General features: G+C 34.6%; 2 protein-coding genes across 3 annotated transcripts in view; one reads left to right on the forward strand and one right to left on the reverse strand.

Moving 5' to 3' along the window:
* Window positions 1-3583, reverse strand: part of LOC106160655 (mitogen-activated protein kinase kinase kinase 10) — a 30257-nt gene extending 26674 nt beyond the window's left edge. For both annotated transcript variants that reach the window (XM_013537311.3, XM_013537310.3), the window contains exon 1: window positions 2396-3583. In XM_013537311.3, coding sequence (XP_013392765.2) covers window positions 2396-3200 — 805 coding nt within the window. In that variant the 5' untranslated portion in view covers window positions 3201-3583. The remainder of the gene's footprint in view (window positions 1-2395) is intronic.
* A 1-nt stretch (window position 3584) lies between these two features.
* Window positions 3585-19777, forward strand: part of LOC106160654 (pecanex-like protein 1) — a 31547-nt gene continuing 15354 nt past the window's right edge. Inside the window, exons 1-23 of the mRNA XM_013537308.2 lie at window positions 3585-3893; window positions 6212-6426; window positions 7573-7769; window positions 9994-10071; window positions 10335-10427; window positions 10719-11828; window positions 12202-12561; window positions 13088-13243; window positions 13420-13464; window positions 13627-13756; window positions 13948-14120; window positions 14411-14492; window positions 14942-15102; window positions 15402-15621; window positions 15935-16088; window positions 16405-16437; window positions 16806-16977; window positions 17472-17582; window positions 17981-18084; window positions 18336-18439; window positions 18751-18865; window positions 19002-19245; window positions 19628-19763. Of these exons, the coding sequence (XP_013392762.2) occupies window positions 3741-3893; window positions 6212-6426; window positions 7573-7769; window positions 9994-10071; window positions 10335-10427; window positions 10719-11828; window positions 12202-12561; window positions 13088-13243; window positions 13420-13464; window positions 13627-13756; window positions 13948-14120; window positions 14411-14492; window positions 14942-15102; window positions 15402-15621; window positions 15935-16088; window positions 16405-16437; window positions 16806-16977; window positions 17472-17582; window positions 17981-18084; window positions 18336-18439; window positions 18751-18865; window positions 19002-19245; window positions 19628-19763 (4346 nt within the window). The 5' untranslated portion in view covers window positions 3585-3740. The remainder of the gene's footprint in view (window positions 3894-6211; window positions 6427-7572; window positions 7770-9993; window positions 10072-10334; window positions 10428-10718; window positions 11829-12201; window positions 12562-13087; window positions 13244-13419; window positions 13465-13626; window positions 13757-13947; window positions 14121-14410; window positions 14493-14941; window positions 15103-15401; window positions 15622-15934; window positions 16089-16404; window positions 16438-16805; window positions 16978-17471; window positions 17583-17980; window positions 18085-18335; window positions 18440-18750; window positions 18866-19001; window positions 19246-19627; window positions 19764-19777) is intronic.

Genomic DNA, 19777 nt, shown 5'->3' on the forward strand with positions numbered 1-19777 from the left:
GCAGTGAAATAGCAACCCTTGTCCCTGACAACAGATACTCCCACACACAAACATGGGAACGTGATTCACATATATAAAAGAAACTGAGAGAATACATTAAAACATATAATCTTAGTAATAATTTCTTTTCTTGTAAAATGTCGGTATTTCAAACAACCTGTGTGTGTGTGTGTGTGTGTGTGTGTGTGTGTGCGTGTGTGTGTGTGTGTGAGAGAGAGAGAGAGAGAGAATACTTTGGTAGGATATTTAGGCATAAAATAAAATAAAAGGGGAAAAATACCTGAACTAATGTACAACGTCATATAACGTGTATATTGTAAAATGGATATGTCTAACTTCTAAGCACATCAGAAACATTTCTATGAGTAATTTTCATTCTTGGTGCTATTCTAAGAAGTGATTCACTTTGCAAATTGCAACACCACAAATTCTCTGACATCAGTTCCATTTGGTTTAATAATTCATGAGATAATTCATCTAAAAAGCTCTAAATCTGGGGGTCAGTCATAAAGTAATTTACCTTAAATTTTTGGACAAGTAAACAAAAGGTCTATTCAGTGCTTACAGGTGTACACTAAATAAAGATCCAAGCTGCAAAGACCACCTTTCATCTTCTACCTAACATCCATAATAACAAGTTATTTAAAATCTGTCTATCAGATAATTCTTCTTTAAAAAAATCTTCAAATCTGATCGAAAATCATAACCTAGACTAGTTATACCCCAGACATCTAGGCAGGCAAAAAGGGGGCAATTTGAGAAGAACAGGTGTACACTATAATGGTACATGACATTCAAGTTATCTCTTTCTACCCATACATTTACACAGGAATGACATCAAATAATCCCTGGCAGAATCCATCCAAAAATCAGATCTGCTGAACAATCAACAATCTATTAATAACAAAAATATCCTGACCAAGGGGCTGTGTTGTAAAACGAACAGGTGGACATAATAAAAGCAGAGCAGTGAAGCATTTCAAACTCTTTCATCTCCAACCTGAGACTATTACATTGTACATGTGTCTGGAAGTGAATTCTACAGCTCACAGACATGCAATGAAGTCTGGTTAAAAGGCATCAGTACATGATTCACCTTGATGTTGTGACACAAACTCAACAGAACAACTGTGTTTTCTTCATATCTTACTCACCTGACTGAAGCATAGAAAACAATAAATCTTTTTGTTCGTGTAAAATGTTCAACTTCTCTTGCCAATAAATATTCATATCTTACAAAGAGCCAGTTATAACAGAAAGAACAAATGTATCGAAATATTATCAGGTAACGACTTTAATAAAATCAACAAAGCCTTATGTTCTATATTAACCATAAAAAATTTTTGTTTTTTTTTCAAATTTTTTTCATCTTTTTTAAGATAAGGAAAAAAACCACAGGAGTGGGACAATTTGGAACTGTACACTGAGGATAAGGTGGGTGGCAGGTACAAAAGTAATAAGCTGATTCAACACTGCTTCATTCTCTTGTACCTGGTGGATCAAAAACTTTTCAAGGTACCCCTCACATCCTGTTGTAAGGTGCTCCTGACATTTCTTTATTAATTACCAACAGGTCATGTCTGGGCAACCACAAATTGCTTCTATACTGCCCCATTTAAATCTATTTCAAGTCCGAGTAGGGCGAAAAAACCTGTTGTTGTCACTGGGATGATACACAACTAGGGTTTTCTTAGTGAGATTTATTATTACGTTGTGCGTTTCTTTATGGTACCTTTTTCTATGGATTGTTTATTTAAATAAGCACAAAAAGACTGTCATTTTATACTTGCAGACAATATATAACAACTGGCAATAAAATAAAGAGGCATGACTGACATTTAAAGTCATGTCCTAAAGGATGATGGTGTTACTAGGAATATTTTTTACAAACAGTTGCTGCTCTGAAAACATCACATTGAATTCTGTCCCCCCCCCCCCCCCCCCTACCCTTAAACATTTCAACTAAAACACAAGCACAAAAGATGATGGTTAATATTCTGGAAAAGGCTGGTCTACTTTATCAAGTTTATGCCACAGATAAATCTTATGGTAATATTGTGGACACACTGGCCTTTCTCTGTGACACTGTCCTACTGACCCAACCACCCTGCTATGTAATGGACAATGTGTGGTGTAAAACCCGCCTCACTCACTATGAAGACAGAGACTAGGGTTTACTTTAAGGCCAATACTCTTGTGAGCGAGTAATCACATTTTTATTGTGGCATAGGTTTAAGTAACTGGCATCTGACGTGTAATAAGATGACTTTTTAGATTAGCTGAAGAAAGAGATAAGTGAAGCAATTCTTCATAGGATTACATTTTAGAATTGCTGATATATGGGGATAGATATGGATGATATATTGTCACCATTAACTAAATACTATATACTTACTATTGCTGGATTTGAGATCTCTATGCACAATATGTATAGGTGCTTCTTCATGTAAATAGTACATTCCCCTGGCAATCTGTATGGCCCAGTCAACTAAAATTTCAGGGGGTATTAGTCTCTCTGGCTGATTGAGCACTCTGTTCAATGAACCACCTCTAGCATATTCCATAACAAGGCATAAGTTGGGTGGTTTTAAACAAACTCCTTTCAATGCTGCAACATTGATGTGGTTCAACAGCCAAAAAAGTTTGGCTTCTTGTTTCACATTTTTAATGCTCTCCTCTAGAGGTTCATCGGGGTCTTGTCTTGCTGCTTTCACTGCCACCTCTATACCTCTCCACTCTCCCCTGTACACCTTCCCAAACCCACCAACTCCAATGACTTCGGATAATTTAAGTTCTTCAAACTGAATCTCAAACGGTCGATCCTTGAATGAACCTGGAGAGATCTTTTTAACCACAGCCGTCTGCTGCACAAAATTCGACGGGAATATTCCCACTTTGGCACCAACACGACCCGTCCACCAGCCCTCATCTCCGGATATTTTGGCATCTTTGGAGAGAACTTCAACCTGGGTACCCCGTCGTAGGGTTAGCTCGTCTGCCCTGGTGGCTTTGTAATCAAAGATAGCTGTCCACAGCGGTTGTCGATCAAGGTTCTCATAGTCTCTGCGTGTCGGCCTGAGTCGATCCATTAGCTTCTTAGCTTTGTCTGCACTTTTATGGAGAGCATACCGCTCGATGGTTAAGGCTCTACGAGGAGTCTGTTCAGAGACATCGCATGTGTTATTCTCCTCCAAACCCATGAAATGATGCCATTAATACTAGTCTGTCAAATAATTACTCGCCTTATCACATAAGGAATATAACAGTTAACATACGGCCCTGATGCTGAGATGTTAAGGCATCCACGGATGGTAAAATGGGACGCGGCGATGGACGTCTAATGTCACAGTTGGTCTAAATCAATCACCTTTGTCCATGAGCCTGCAGCCGCCATTTTCGTGTACTTTGACCTTGAACCAAAACAGGGTGCGGTGAAGACCCTCATTGGCTAACCTAGATCATGTGATTCGACGTCCTTGGTACTTTTTTCAATAAAATAAGTCTTTAAATTAACTATATATGTGTCTAGTGAAACGCCTCTCTTTAAAATTGTTATGAATGAACTGACTTATGAGATCCCATGACGCATTTGCCGCGAAAGTAGGTCATGCATTGGTGGATGCAATCTCGCGTTCCGTGAATTTTCGAGATTCAACATGGAAGCGACTGAAGAGAATTGAAAGTATTTTATATTTACAGCATTCTATCCCATTTCCTAGTCTCAAACGGTTCTTCTCAAAATGGGATCACACACACTGGAGATACTTAGACAAGGGTTGTGGGCCTCTCTGACAGGAGGATGGTTCTACGATCCTCATCAGAGCGTATTTTCGAATACTTTCCATTTATATTTGTGGCTATTTTTCCTGTGTTTTCCTCTAACTTTGTACTTGGTAAGTATTTGCAATTTTGCATTTGATTTGAAAAGTAAAATTGATGGAATCAGTGGTTAAACAGCTTTCACAAAATTAAGATTAGATACCTATTTTACCTTCATGTTCTTGTCAGCTTGATGAAGGAATTTGTATGATGAAGCTCCATGTTTTGTTATAACTTATATGACAATGCAGGCTGAAAGTCATTGACAGTAGGCACCATTGCCAGTTTGAAAGAAAAAGACCCTTAAACGATAGTGAATGCCTTGGCTCTTCACTGAACTCTTTCCTTCTGTATGATTGATACTGCATTTTCAGTTTTGGTATCAACTTAATTATGATTTTTCATGAAAATTAAACCACAGTTTGCTTAATTTCTTGCATTGAAACTTGCAGGCTTTGCTGTTCTGTGTCATGTAAAAATTTTAAATGGGTTAAGCATAAATACACTTTGTCGGTTACATAGCACAAATACCTCATTAGGATTGAAGTTGAAAGTTAATTTGTGTAGCATAAAATTGACACGGCATATGTTGTTAAGACCTGCATAATTGTATATGTGGTTTTTTATTTAGAGTCCCCAATCATCTGTGCTATCTATAGAGAATATTTCATAAATACTTCCTCTCTTGATTGCATGATGCAAACTATTTGCAATCAAAGTTATGTACCTGGTGTAGATATTGCGGTTAAGTACTGGTTTTTGTGTTCCCTCATTACAGGTCAATTAATAAATTTGAATTATCTTTTACACATGTATATTTATATATATATATATATATATATATATATATATATATATATATATATATATATATATATATATATTTTATACATTTGCATTGGCATTATCTTTTTATACTTACATATTTTTTATATATTTGCATTTATATTATCTTTTTATATTTATATATAACTTGAATATTTTACTGAACATAAGAAATAAGACAAAAAATGAAATAAAAACAAAAGGATTGGCTATTTACTATAAGATTCAGGAGGCTCACTTACGCATTTAAATAGACCTCAGAGGCAACCCTAAATTATTGGATGCTATTGATGCGAATTTTGTAAATTTGGCATTACATGTCATATTTTAATCAAACAAATACTTCCATTTATCAATTTTTCTAAAAGCAAACAAATGTTACCTTATCTACTTTTCATTTGAAGTTAACACATATTCTGAATAACAGGCTAAGTTAATAATGATAGTGAAACTAGAAAAAGAAAGTAATTTTTATATCAAGGGGTATTTGCGAAACAATTAAAATTGAAAACAAGAAAAAATTAAAAGTTCATCAAAGGGATACCTGGATAAGCAAGATTATCTATTTACATCAACTCTACCTGGATTAAGTGCAGGCAACATAATTAAGGATGGGTGTTAAACAATTAAGACTGTCAATTAGTTCATCAAAGAGATACATGGACCTAGATGAGAGAGATTATCTGCTGGTAATTTTTCTCAGTATCACATTGTTCATTCTCAGTATGATATGCATTACAGGAGGGGGATGTTCAGGGGGAGAATTGTTGGGGGGGGGGTGTCTTGATACAGGTCGTAGGGTTTAACAACTTTAATGTGTGATAACTAAATTAATGATAAGTAATATTAACATTTTCTGTGGAATTGCCTTTGGTAGTCTATCTGACATTAAAATGCTATTTTTAAAATGACATTTAGGATGATTTTTGGAAACTAGCATCTCTCTGTAACTGAGGTGATAGATTTTGTGATACAGTAGCTTTCATGGACAAAATATATATACTACAACTAGGAAAAATAACTTTTTATTTAGGTAAACTGTGTTTGAAAAGTCCAGAGTCATATTTCTTATGTCTAAATATCTTGCAAATCTACTGAAATCTTTTCAGTTCAGATTGAATATTATAAAGCCCCTCAAAAGTACCTGATTCTGATATTTCCTTTTGAGATGTACATAAAGACATGGTGATATTTTTGATTGGCCAGTCATTAACGACTAAATTATTTAATTAGAAAGGGTATAACACAAGTGCAGGGACGAGTCGAGCAATGATTTGTGAGAAGATTTAGTTAGTTAGTTAGTTAGTTAGTTAGTTAGTTAGTTAGTTAGTTAGGATTTGGCAGGGAAATCCAGTTAGTTAGTTAGTTAGGTAGGTAGGTAGGTAGGTAGGTAGGTAGGTAGGATTTGGCAGGGAAATTCAAGATAATGTACCATGAACAGGTTCCAATCATTTCGAAATTTGCAAATGTTTTGTCTCTTAAGAGTTAAATTGTATAAACTTTCCAATCCTTCATGAAAGTATGGTATGGACAAATGAATACGTTATTTCCTGATTCTTTTTTTCAGACCCTCCCTTCTTCACTGGTTGTATGGTCCATTTACTGTGCTGTCATTGCTGCAGTATTTATAGTAGTAAAAGGTATCAACTACAAACTCCACAATGTATTTGACACCAGTGAAATGATAGAAGAGGAAGAAGCCCATGAGAGTGATACCAGCTCTAGTAAAGCAGATGATGGAAGCAGCAAGACAGATAAAACAACTGCCAGTAGAACACAAGGGTAAGATTTTTAGTCACGTTTGACGTTTGTGATACCTCTTACTTACAGGTTTGTACATGATTGGAACAAAAGGCATGCATATTGAATGCTTTTTACTACTATTTTAACCTAGCTAGCTGTACTTAGCCCATATAAGTATTAGAGTTGACTGGTCTCTTACTAAAGGAAATGAATTGGTTTTAATTGGTGTCCATGAGATGGTCATCACTTAGGTAAAGGGATTCTGAACATTTCTGTACTATCTTAAAATGTCTGTTTCACAAAGACATACCATCAGGTATGTGAATTTATTCAGCAGCCTTTGTCCCAGTACTCTTATTCAGTATTATTTATGGAAAAAAAGGTGGAACTTCAAATCACCAGAGGTCATTTCCAGAAACTCATTTGTTGTGTATTGACTGCGCAGTTCTAATAAGGGAGTTGCATTTTATTTATTGATATGTTATCTGGGTTTTTCCTCTTTGGTCCAGTTCCTCTTATCAGTTTGGGTGGGAGGAGAAAAATGAGAGATGATATGGATAACAGGATGTCAGGTGTGTGTTGGTGCTGTGTACACATACCAAGATAAAATTGTATGATACTACTTAATGTGATGTAATTTGAATAGAATGTTAGATATAAACTGTAAATACCGCAGAATGTTGAATATTATTGTGAGAATTAAACTGACTTGTGGCATTCATAATTTCACCTGGCATGTAGTGAAAACATTTATAGAAACTTAGCCTACCTTTCTGTTTATTTCTTTATAATATATAATTATAATATTGTCAATTTTGAATGTTTTGTGCATTGAAACAGCACAAAAATAATGAAATATTTTAATCAGCATTGACATGAATTTTATATTATTTTCATAGCTACTTAAATCCATTATATGCCTATTAAAAAATAAACTGAAAAGAAAAGGCAAAGAAAGGAACAATACTATAGAATGTGGTCATGTTATCCAAAATGGACATTTATATTTGTTTTCTTTTTATGGCAAGCCATGGCATGTAAAAATGCTGTTGAAAAATAGTCCCAATCAATAATCAAATATGTAACAACTGATTATATATTAAATGCACACACACATACATACATTATTATTATTATTATTATTATTATTATTATTATTATTATTATTATTATTATTATTATCAGGGCTAGTGAAGAGTGTATAGAAATGAAGGTCCTCAATGGCTCTCAGGCTAGAAGTATAACACCTCCAGTCCAGTGCAGCTCTAGAAACTCTATCACAGACTTACCCAGTAGCAGTAGGAAAACACCAGCAGATTCCATGGAATACATTAACAAACTAGTCAAAGATGACATGCAGTCTAAAGGAGGAGGAGTTTTAGGTAAGAGACAAAAGAAGTGTCAGATCCCTGTGCACTTGGTAATGGTTTTTACGCAGTATTTTTATGTACAGACACAGATGTGTCTGTACATATAGCCATCATCTGCGTCTGTCGTCGCCGTCGTCGCTGTCGCCGTGCACTTTTACCGATAACACGATAAGTGGAAAACCATTTTACCTTTTGCCTTGAAACTTGCAGAACTGATGAATATTCATAATACGCAGGTCAAGTTCGAAAATCAGCATGATCGGGTCACTTTTAGGGAATTTATGCTGTTTTTTCACTTTTTTCAGCATATATGCAGCACCGATAACACGATAAGTGGAAAACCATTTTACCTTTTGACTTGAAACTTACAGAACTGATGAATATTTATAATACGCAGGTCAAGTTCCAAAATCAGCATGATCGGGTTACTTTTAGGGAATTTATGCTGTTTTTTCACTTTTTTCAGCATGTATGCAGCACCGATAACACGATAAGTGGAAAACCATTTTACCTTTTGACTTGAAACTTACAGAACTGATGAATATTCATAATATGCAGGTCAAGTTCGAAAATCAGCATGATCGGGTCACTTTTAGGGAATTTATGCTGTTTTTTCACTTTTTTCAGCATATATGCAGCACCGATAACACGATAAGTGGAAAACCATTTTACCTTTTGACTTGAAACTTACAGAACTGATGAATATTCATAATACGCAGGTCAAGTTCGAAAATCAGCATGATCGGGTCACTTTTAGGTAATTTATGCTGTTTTTTCACTATTTTCAATATAAATGCAACACTGATAACACAATATAAGAAAAACGGATTGGCCAATTGTAATTATACCCACAGGTTGAGTTCGAAAATAAGCATAATCGGGCCATTACTTAAGAAGTTATACTGTTTTTTCACATTTCCTCAGATTCAATTATTAGGCATGTTAACAGTCTCATTATTTAACTAATAAGATGCCTAAAAGTGTTTGTTTGATATTTCCTGCATCTTTACAACATTGTTAGTTGATTATGTAAAAAACATGGTAAACTTGTTATCATGTATTGTGTAATAAAGTGTCAAAAATGGAAATAAACTCATATCATTGCAGTTTGTCAGATTCAATCATCCACTATGTTCAGAATCTCAGAATGGAGGAAATTGGACATTTAACACTGTTCTATTGATACTTTTCCCATCTCATCAATTTTCTTAGTTGGACATATAAAAATGGCAGTAAAATGTTTATTTTGTTTTATGTTAAAAAAGTGTTAAAAATGGAAATAAACCCATTTCAGAGCAGTGCTGTCTTGTTTACATTTTGGCATTATCAAGGCGTGACTTTGAAGTTCCATGGGCCTGAAGACCTTTGCTAGTCACATTTTCTGAATATCTGTGATACAAATATTTTATAATTAAAAATTGATGGTCATTAAGCTGTTAAACATTATGTAATATTGCATCAAAATTTGAAGAAACCCCCATTTTGGGCACTGCTTCCATGATGACCATTTAAGGAAAATCATGTCACTTACTGTTTTCAAACTTACAGGATAGAAACATGGGACTAAAATACAGCTTCAGTAGGCAATGCAGTCTGTTTTTTTTTTTTGTTTGTTTTTGTTTTTTTTTTTTTTTTTTTGGCAGTTAAACAGTTTTTTGTGAAAATTTAATTTTTCACATATTGGCATTTTCAAGGTGTGACTTTAAAGTTCCATGATCTTGAAGACTTTTGCTTGTCACATTTTCTGAATGTCCATGTTACTAATATTTTATTAATAACATTTGATTGTCATTATGCTGTTAAACATTATGTAATGTTGCATCAAATTTGAAGAAACCCCTATTTTGGGCACTGCTCCTATGATGACCATTTAAGGGAAATCATGTCACTTACTGTTCTCAAACTTACAGGAAAGAAACATGGGTCTAACATACAGCTTCAATAGGCAACGCAGTCTGTTTGGTAAATTTTTCTGGCAATTTAACAGTTTTTTGTGAAAATTTAATTTTTCACTTATTTGCATCTTTATTTTCTGTTCTTTGTCTGTACATTTGACAGCTTTGCTGCCTTGTTTCTTTTAATTTTAATCTGTGGGAAATTAAAGAATTGATGACGGCCATTTTGAAAAGAAGAGCTGTTATTTTATTGAACATGCATTGGGTATTTGTAAATATGGTAAATATACTATTAAGTTAATTTCCCCACATAAGACTGTATCATTTCTTTTATGTTCTAGATTTAAAAGTAGATGTACACAGAACAGATTCAACAGAAGGTGGTACTACACAAGATGAAAAGAGTTCATCTTCACATGGTACAGTCTAAGAGTGAAATAAACTAATTTTAAATTGAAAAAAAAATTGTCAGTCAGATAACAAAATTGACTTCGTATCACACAGCAGACAATCTTACAGCTTTTCCAAATTATTGTCAATCAAGATTTATTAGCCATCCTGGATTAGAACTTTGTTTATTGTTAGTAATAAGTGTGAAAGTTTTAAATATTGTGTATATAACTGTGTCATTTTTGTGCTGAGATTTTTTAAAAAATAATTGGAAAACGGATGTGTTTTCTAGATGCAGACATTGTTCATTTACCAGACATTGTTGTATTGGAGGGACCAAAGCCAAGCATTATTCAGGCTGTTGTTAATCAAAATGGAGTAGCAGGTATTCCATCTTTTGACTTTTAATTCAGATGAATGATGGCACAGTGAATTAATGATTAAAAGATATCAACTCGTATGGATATAAATGTTTGTAGATTGATACTATGCTCAAAGATACGGAAGGAAAAATTTCAGTTGTACTGACTGAAGTTGAAAATTGTTAGTGTTTTTCTAACTGGAACAACTCCATTCCAGTTGGTAGTGATCTGTGTCATGTACCTTCTGATTAATTTCTAAAAAGTGATTTAACTTTTACGTAAAATGTAATTATTATATAATCTTTTTTCTCTAGGTCAAGCAGAGAAAGCACCTGACAGGCCAACAGAGACTAAACCATGCAAAAAGCATGTTGCATTTGAGAAGTTCAAAGAGTCTCAGGGAATAAGTGACTCAGATTTGAAAGCAGCTTATAACGATAATCACCCCTTACACAGGAGACATGCTGTTAGGAGAAACAAAAGTGCACTGGAGCTTAAGCCTAACATAAAAGTCAGAAATGACCAAATGGACAAGATATTTCAAGAAAAATCTATAAAAAGGCGACAAATGTCTTTACCACAGGATAGTGCAATATTTAGTGAACTGGAACCACATGCGTTTTCTGGAAACCAAAATCAGGATGACATGTCCAAGTCTGAGGAACAAACATATGGGGATTTTACTGAACCTCACAAGGAAAGTGGAGGGAGAGATGTGAAAGTGCGGTCTTTTTCTGAACCCCATGGTGATGGTAATGCTGGTTTGGATGTCTTGTCACAAGACGAACCATTCAGAGAACGCATTCTAACCCCATCTTCACAGTCTATGGCTCTTCTTAGAAAACCGGGGTATAAAAGAAAACACAAAGATACAAAAAATCTTGACATTGTTCATAAACCGGGGTACACGTCAGAGCCATCTTTTATATTTCATCAAGAGAATTCTGAAGGAGGAGATAATTCATTTGTAGATATACAACTACCTGCTAGTTCGTCTTCTGGCACGGATGGGGACTCTAAACCAATCCAAAGTGATCAGGATTCTCAGAGGACCTCTAGTCCCCAGTCTAGTGCTTCCTTTCATACTCCTGTATCAAGCTGTTATTCAAGCATGAGTGAATCTGACTCGGAGCATTCCCCAGTTTCCACAGAGACTACTTCCAATCCTAAAGGCCCACTGTCAAAGACAGCAGATCTGAGTCAAGAAGACAAATCGGATTCAAATCAGACGTTAACAGAGCAAACAGCCAAAAAGACCGATAAGACTTCAACCAAACAGAAAAGTCAGCCAAAACTGAAAATGCCAAAATGGCTGAAGAGGTCCAGCAAGTCCCCTCCCCCAGAACATGTTAGCCAGACTTCATTACAAAGTGACACTGGTTTGTACTGGATGTTCCACACAGACAGTGACTCTTTCACATCAGGTGCAGTAGATAATTCAGTCAGCTTTAGCATTTGATTTTGTGTGCTCTTTAGTATCTGTTCTTATCAACCATAACCCATGTACTTTTTGGCTAATGCTTAAAGTAATTCACTTCTTTTTTCTTCTGAAAATGTGCAATATTGAATTTTACAGTGGAAAGAAAGACCATTTGGTTGCACATAAAAGACTGCTGTTTGGTTTACTAGATTTTGAATTGTAAATGCAGCCATTTGTTAGCAGATCCCATAATTGCAAATGGCATGACATATGGCTTACTTGCAATTTCAGTGATGAAGCATTGTATTTAAATAATTGCCTTTTATATTTGAAAAAAAAAACACATGCTTTTATCATTTATAATGAATCAATTTTAGGAGACAGTCGGTGCCATTCAAGAACTGCATCAGTCGATTCTTCCAGCACCTTAACAAATGACGAGGATGAGGTGGGTCAGTATCCCAGTAGGCATCCAAGGACAGGAAAGAGATCAAAGACACAAAATCCAAGCAGAACACCGAGTACATTGTCACAAGGAAGTGCACAGAATACCTCTGATCTGCCACAGGAAGACTTGTCTTCAAAAGAGAAAGAAAGACAAAAAGACACGGAAAAGAATAAAGTCGATGGGACAGCATCCTCTCCTGAAGAATATTTTGAAGATGTACCTGTTGTTGATAAGACCCATGGTGCCATTCCAAAGAGACCAATTAAAAAACTTCCACAGTTAGACGATGGTAAGATGATTCATTCATTCTGCCCAAGTATATTAACATGAATGTTGAATGGATGATAATAACCACTATGATATTATTACCTGTATCCCATGGTGAAAAGCTGATGGTGCATCTCAATGTTTTAAAAATTAAGATGACTTGATAATGATCTCAAAAGATAGGATAAGTTTTTTTTTTTTTTGGTTTATTTGTTTGTTTTTGTTTTTTAAAAGTGTGTGGTATCTCAGCATTTTTTTTTTTTTTTTTGGTTTATTTGTTTGTTTTTGTTTTTTAAAAGTGTGTGGTATCTCAGGCAATGCTGGAGAGTTTTTTTTTTTAGATTTATTGAAAGTGTAAGACTGAAACTTAAAATTTAGATAAATTTGTGATTTAAGTTTTGATTCACTTATATTGCCCTCCTTAATTACCCATGTTATTTCTGTGTGCTTTTGCATTTTTTGTTTGTTTTCTATTCCGATGCAAAAATTTTCAGTAGCTGTTTTATAAAAGTAAACCTAACTTGTATTTTGTATTTTCTTATTTTTAGATGAGACTCAAGCTGTAGAGGAATCCAAAAGAGCTGTAGATGTTATACAGGAGGTTGATATTAGCAGACGTATACTGGAAATTTTAAGTAAAAATGACCCAGTGGAGTGTGAGGAAGAACTGAGAAAACTGAAGGAAGAGCTGGACTTGAATAAAAGTAAGCACGAAGTGCAGTCATGCATATGTCATGATTTCAAGAAAAGAAGGAAATGTGTGATTTTACTTCTGTCCTAGTATTTTGTTATATTTCTGATAACTTGATTCCTGTTTTGGTGTAAATCTTCATGATATATTAGAATATTGCTAATCTATTTCCCAATAAACTGTTTGCAGGGCAGTTTGAGCGAGGGGCATCCGACAGAAGTCAAAGTGCAGGCGGTAAGATTGATCATTATTTGTGGTAATAGATTTGTTTTGTAATCTTAGGGAATTCTGTTTTTTGTTTTTTGTTTTTTTTAATAACTATGACTTGACATAATATTTAATATTCATTACATACTTCTATATAAACTTTTTATAGCATAATAAGCTATTTTTCAGATGGATCCAGGCCAAAACGTGTCCGTCATAATGATGGACCAAGCAGAGACTCATCTGCCTCTAATTCAGAGACGTCAGCCTTGTTGTCCTCTCCAGCACACAGTCTTCAGAATGAGGGGGTTGTAAACAGGTTAGGATTTTAACTTCGAATTTTGAAAATTCATTGACAACCTGGTCTCATTCTTACTTAATTTTAGCCTAACCAGTAATGAACAATAATTCCGTATTTCTTTAAAATAGGTAATAATTAAGACCATTATTTAAAGCTATCAGCCCAACAAATGGCAAATTGAACGACAATTTTTTAAAACAAAATTTCAGGAGATCCCGCCACAGAAGCAGTCGCAGCAGTAAGCGTTCTTCACAGACATCATTCCGAGAGCCCCAGCCCCCAGCTGCTTTGCAAGCAAAGATTGAGTCCCAAGGAAAACATCTGGCTACCTCCCATGAAGACACAACAGAGGGAGCAGTGCACTGTTTTCAGGACGAGATGGGTATACATACTGTTTTCATATCATGTTTGAGGATGAGAAAACCATGTGGAATATTTTCACAATATGTATTGGTTGAATGCCAGGTTATCTGGTTTAAATAAGAAATAATGGGGATGTATTACTTTTTTGAAAAGTCAATTATTGTATAATATTAGTATATGATATCAGTTTGAAGAGATGTCTGAAAAGTCACTACTAATTTATGAGCATATATGAGTTAAGCATTGAATTGACATCCAGATGCCATATGCCACATGTTATATAATCATTTACTGTATTTTTTTCTGTAGGAAATTGGTATACGTACACATTTGGTGAAGGTAGCACAGGGACTGCTACTGGAATTGCTGAGAAGACTCCGTATGATAGATGGTAAGGTGTTGTTTTAAAACCAAGTGTAAACTGTTTTACTTCTTTATGCAGTATGAAGTGCCTGAAAGAGCTTTGAGGCAGAGATTGTTTGAATAACTCATACTATAAAATTTACTTGATGAGAGCGAGTCGGTTGATATGCAGTTCATAGCAAAGTTTGAAGCAGCAGTCACCTTGTAAAGATATTGAAACTCCTGTCCAGTTAGGGTAAGTTGTCATTATTGAATAGATTTACAGCAATATTTGCATTCTGTATCAAATCCCTCAAAACCCCACAAGAATTTTATGATTATGTTTCTTATTTATTTTCAGAGATTTCCAACTGTATCTTTATGTTAGTCATTCAATTCACTAATATTTACTGATGGCTTTTTTCACTGCATTCTTTTGAAGCTGGCAATGGGAGTAATTATATAATTTAGCTCAGATGAACCAAATTTTACATTTAGGGACTCCAGCTCCAGTGACTCTGGTTCCACAGTGATACTGGACCCTCCAAAAGATAACCAGACCAGACAAGAACTGAGGTTCCAGTTAGTGGAGGAACCCCTGGAACTGCCAGGCTCAGTGGGGCCAAGGAGAGATTTGACCACCAGCACTCCTTTACAGAGTAAACACAATGCATATTGAAAAATGCTTGGTTTAATGTAGTTATTTTGTGCGAGTTATAGGAAGATTAAAATTGCATATTAAAAAACACTTGGTTAATGCATTCATTTTGTACGAGTTATAGGAAGATTAAAATGAAAAATGAAATTTGAAATATTTGCTGACAATTGTATTTGGTATTTGTTTTGACTATTATTATAGTAATGAGGTGATGTTTACCATGTTACTTTTTAATGTTAATGGTGTGGATAATTGTAAGATAAAAAAGAAGAATAATCAGTTTTGTTGTTGCATTTTCAGGTTATATTGAACATCTATTAGACAATCGTGCCATGAGAGGACGAGGTGGAACTACGACGCAGACACAAAATTCCATATCTGACTCTGACTCTGATACCACTCATGATATTACAGCAATTGAAGAGAAACCTAAATTTTACTACAAGTTTTGGATCATACCAGATAAAAAGTTTTTAAAGTTGAGATTTGACAGACTGGCTCTGTTAGCTTTGTTAGATAGGTGGGTTGTAGGGTCTTTTTGTAGTCAACTGTTTAAGTATGTGATAGAAACTTTAAAAAACTCTTACATGATAATTTTGTGTACAAAAAACAAAATATTTTGTTTTCAAATTATTTTTGTATTTATTACCAGACATTCGATCCTTTGTTAAGAATATTTTTATTTACTTTATTTCACACTTTATAAATAATCATTGAAATTTACTGAGAATTAACCCATGTTCGTTTATTACAGATTACTTTTAAAGTCGATAATGATGTAATTTACAACAAAAACTTCCCACTTAAATATTGAAACTTCCCTTTCTTTTCAGAAACCTGTCCATCTTTGAAAATTGTAGTGCAGTATTGCTGGCAATACTGGTTGGTGTGTTAGGATGTTTGCTGTTGTCTCAAGAATTTTTCAAAGATTTCTGGATATTTCTCTTCTGTTTTATCATTGCGAGTTGCCAATATTCACTACTTAAGGTAAGTCAAATGTCAAAGTTGGCCAAAAACAGTAATTCATTGTAAAGTGTACAGAAGAAGTAAAGTTTGAAGAAATTTAAGATATATTATTTTAACTGGCATATCGAGACATCAAGACATGTAGGTAATGAATGTCAAGTTTGTAGTGATGATTGGCATTGTAGCTTTTTTTTCCCCGCCAATCTTACTTTTTGGTCAATATCATTAGAGATGTCAAATTTCACTCTCTCTCCTTGATTTCCCTTTGCTGTCCCAAAGAAAGCCCCATTGTAATGCCATTGTTCTTTTAATTATTTCCATCATATTGTAATTACAGAGTGTCCAACCAGATGCAGCTTCCCCAATGCATGTAAGTTTGCTCCAGTACCACCCAGATTTAACTGTATTAAAGAAGCTAAAACAGATTACCAAAGAGATTTATTATTTTATCTCTGCAATGATATCACTGCCTTAGCCTACTTATTTTTTTATTTATGGGTGGAAAATTGTAAGGTTAATGATGATATTTCCAAGTAATACTATTTAAAACTTAAAAAATGAAATGTTTGATCATTTAATGATAAAGTAATTTCCTGAAAGAACACTTGCCTACTTTTAAAATAATTGAATTCATATGTTGGATAAGTTCAATGATAACAAGATCTTAACAATGTCAGTTTGCTGTGCATTCTACCCTTTCCATGTGACACATCCAATTTACCGTTGTCATACTTGTAGGGTTATAACCACATCATCGCCTTCAGCCGTCCATTCTATTTCACCATCTGCTGCGCCTTGATACTGCTGCTGGACTATGCAAGCTCGAAATTGGAGCCTTCCAGCTACACTCTCTATGGTATTGCTGTCACCAGTAAAGGAGCAGTGACATTTGCAAGGGATTTATTGTTAGGTTTGTATACCGTTTAATGGAGTTTGTAGATATTTTTATCAAAATTTCATTGAAATAACCAAAATTGCTTTGGCTTTGAATGAGAAAATCCAAATTATTAGCATTTGGTGAAATGTTAGTAATGTGATGTCCTCTCGAGAAAGTAATAGGCATTCTGATGCAAAAAGGTCTTGTAACTGTGGATAAAAGACCAACAAACTTCTTATGGTCAGAATGTTAAAAGGGGATATGACTTAAAATGTATCATTTGACTAAAAGCTACTATCCATATTTGGTACCATGACTGTTGGTAAATATTTATGGGTGAGATTTTTAAAGTTATTCTTTTTTTTATCAAGCTGTATATATATTTCATTTAAACTATCTGCTTATTTAGAGTAATTACCAAATGTATGTCACAGCGAAGAGGTCAGAAAGTATGTACTGTAAGGAACTATTATACTGTTTTCTAGTAATAATATTGGTCTTTATTGAGATTTCAATTTTTTTTTCAGTATTCGTCTTGTGTTTCCCAGTTATCTTCACATTTGGATTACTGCCTCAAGTCAACACATTTTTCATGTATCTGCTGGAACAGATTGACATGCATGTGTTTGGAGGATGTGGTAAGCAATATATTAAATGGATAAAGTTTGTTGGTACCACTTAAAAAACCATAGAAGACACTTCTCTGTGAATAACTGCAACCCTGTGTTTCATTTATTGCAGGATACTGTTTCCTTTTGAAATTATTAATTTTTAAAATTCATTGGAGTCAAAAAGCAGAATAGTCCATGAAATCAGTTTGAATAATAATATTTCATAGATAGCAACAAAAAATAGAGAAGTATTTAAAGGCAAAAATAAATAAATAAGCCAGCTTGTGTTTGCAAATTAGGTTGTATTTTAAGTACTAGTTGAATTTTATCATACAGACCACTTGATGTCTTTTACTTAAAAGTAGTTAATATTATGACATTTATATTTTGAAGTTGGAGATTTGATATTATCCGTACAATTACAGCAACCACAAGTCTTCTAGCTGCCTTTTTTGCTGTGGTTAGAAGTGTGATGGCAGTTGCAGTGCTCTATGGATTTGCTTTTGCTTCTCTAAAGCTGACCCTAGAGGTAAACGATATTTATATGCACATGGTTTTTAATGTGAGTTATGAGAAAAACAAATGACTGCTCATGGTCTAGAAACTCAAAAACATAAACATTTGGACAGAATAACCTGTTATCTTTTTTAGCACAATGCATTAAAAAAAAACCCTTAAAAATTAAACTGCAATTCAGGTTGAGGATGAGATAAAATCTGTTAACAGTGAAAATTTTTTCTTGTATTACTCCTATTGAATGTAATATTGTATTTATTGTAGCTCAAGGATAAATCCCAGAATGTGATGTTCTCTGTGTACTGTGCCCTGCTGGTGCCAATGTCTTACCACTTGAGTCGGTGTGCAAGTGATCCTGAGGTCCTGATGTGAGTAGCAGATAGACACAAAGTTTGAGTTCAACTTAGAATTTCATTTTTAGCCAGTTTGAAAAATAGTAAACAAGGAATTTTAATTCACATTACTAGTGTTTGCGAATTTTGATGATTGTTGATTAAGTCAGACAAAGAAAACTTGTTTCTGCTTAGATTTGATTTAAAAAATGAAAAATAAGTTGTTTGTGAAATTTCTTTGACCTCAGCTTTCATGATTGTCATGATTTGCCCCCTTAAGTCATGACCCATTATCAATATAATCATGGCCCATTATCAACTGAAGGAGAAAAATATGTTGTTTGCAGATCTATGGTCAAAGACAAACTGCAGAGTAAGGTGTGCAAGAGGAATGAGGAGGCAGCAAATGAAAAAGATGAGGAGTTGGTTGACCCTTTGCCAGAAAAACTGAAAGGATCTGTGGTAATAATTTTCTCAACACTGATTAATCTTAAGCTCTTATTATCTTTCCTCATTATGGCCTCTATTCTCTTTTATCATTAAGTCAGAAAGTGTCCCCTTGTCTCCTAGCCAATCAGCCATGCCTATTATCTTGCAGTATGAACGTCTGAGGTCAGATGGCATCGTGTGCCTGGTGGCTGCCTTAATGACGTTTGCTGTCCACGTAAGCACAGCATTCACCAGCCTTCAGCCCCACCTCCACGCAGTGCTGTGTTACATAGCTGGTACCTTGGGCCTGCTGATCCATTACCTGATACCTCAGCTGAGGAAGGAAATGCCTTGGTTATGCTGCTCACATCCACTGCTGCAGAGCCATGAGAGGAGTCAGTTTGAAGTGCGAGGTAATGGCAAAGTAGCTTGGCAGATGTCTAGAATTGATGTTGTTGGAAATCTGGTTAAGTGATTGTGATTGTAGGGTGCTCTAAAGTGTTTTGTTTGTTTAAAACTACATATTTACAAACAGAATGTTTCTTTTGTTCATTTGTTTGTTTACCACATAAAAACATTTATTTTAGCACACATAATTGGACAAAGTATATAGCAGCTGTGGTAATATGTAGGAATTAGGCAATTGTCCAAGTAAAGTTGGTGGGTGATAGATTTTCTATGTTGGAAAAATGCACACAAGACAAATCTATACTACGACCAACACCACCTGATACTGACTATATCTATGCAGAGAATGTTTAAATATCATCATTTTATGAATTTTATGAATTTTAGATGCAGCCAAGGTGATGTGGTTTGAAAAGGTGTATTTGTGGCTGAGATTCATAGAGAAGAATTTCCTGTATCCCACTCTATTTCTCAGTGCCTTGACCAGCTCTGCCCCTGTGGTTGTGAATAAGTTTGGATATTTGTAAGTTCTAACTT

This window comes from Lingula anatina, chromosome 2, assembly GCF_051362555.1.
Source record: "Lingula anatina isolate TDL-2025a chromosome 2, LinAna3.0, whole genome shotgun sequence".
Taxonomy (NCBI): Eukaryota; Metazoa; Brachiopoda; class Lingulata; order Lingulida; family Lingulidae; genus Lingula; species Lingula anatina.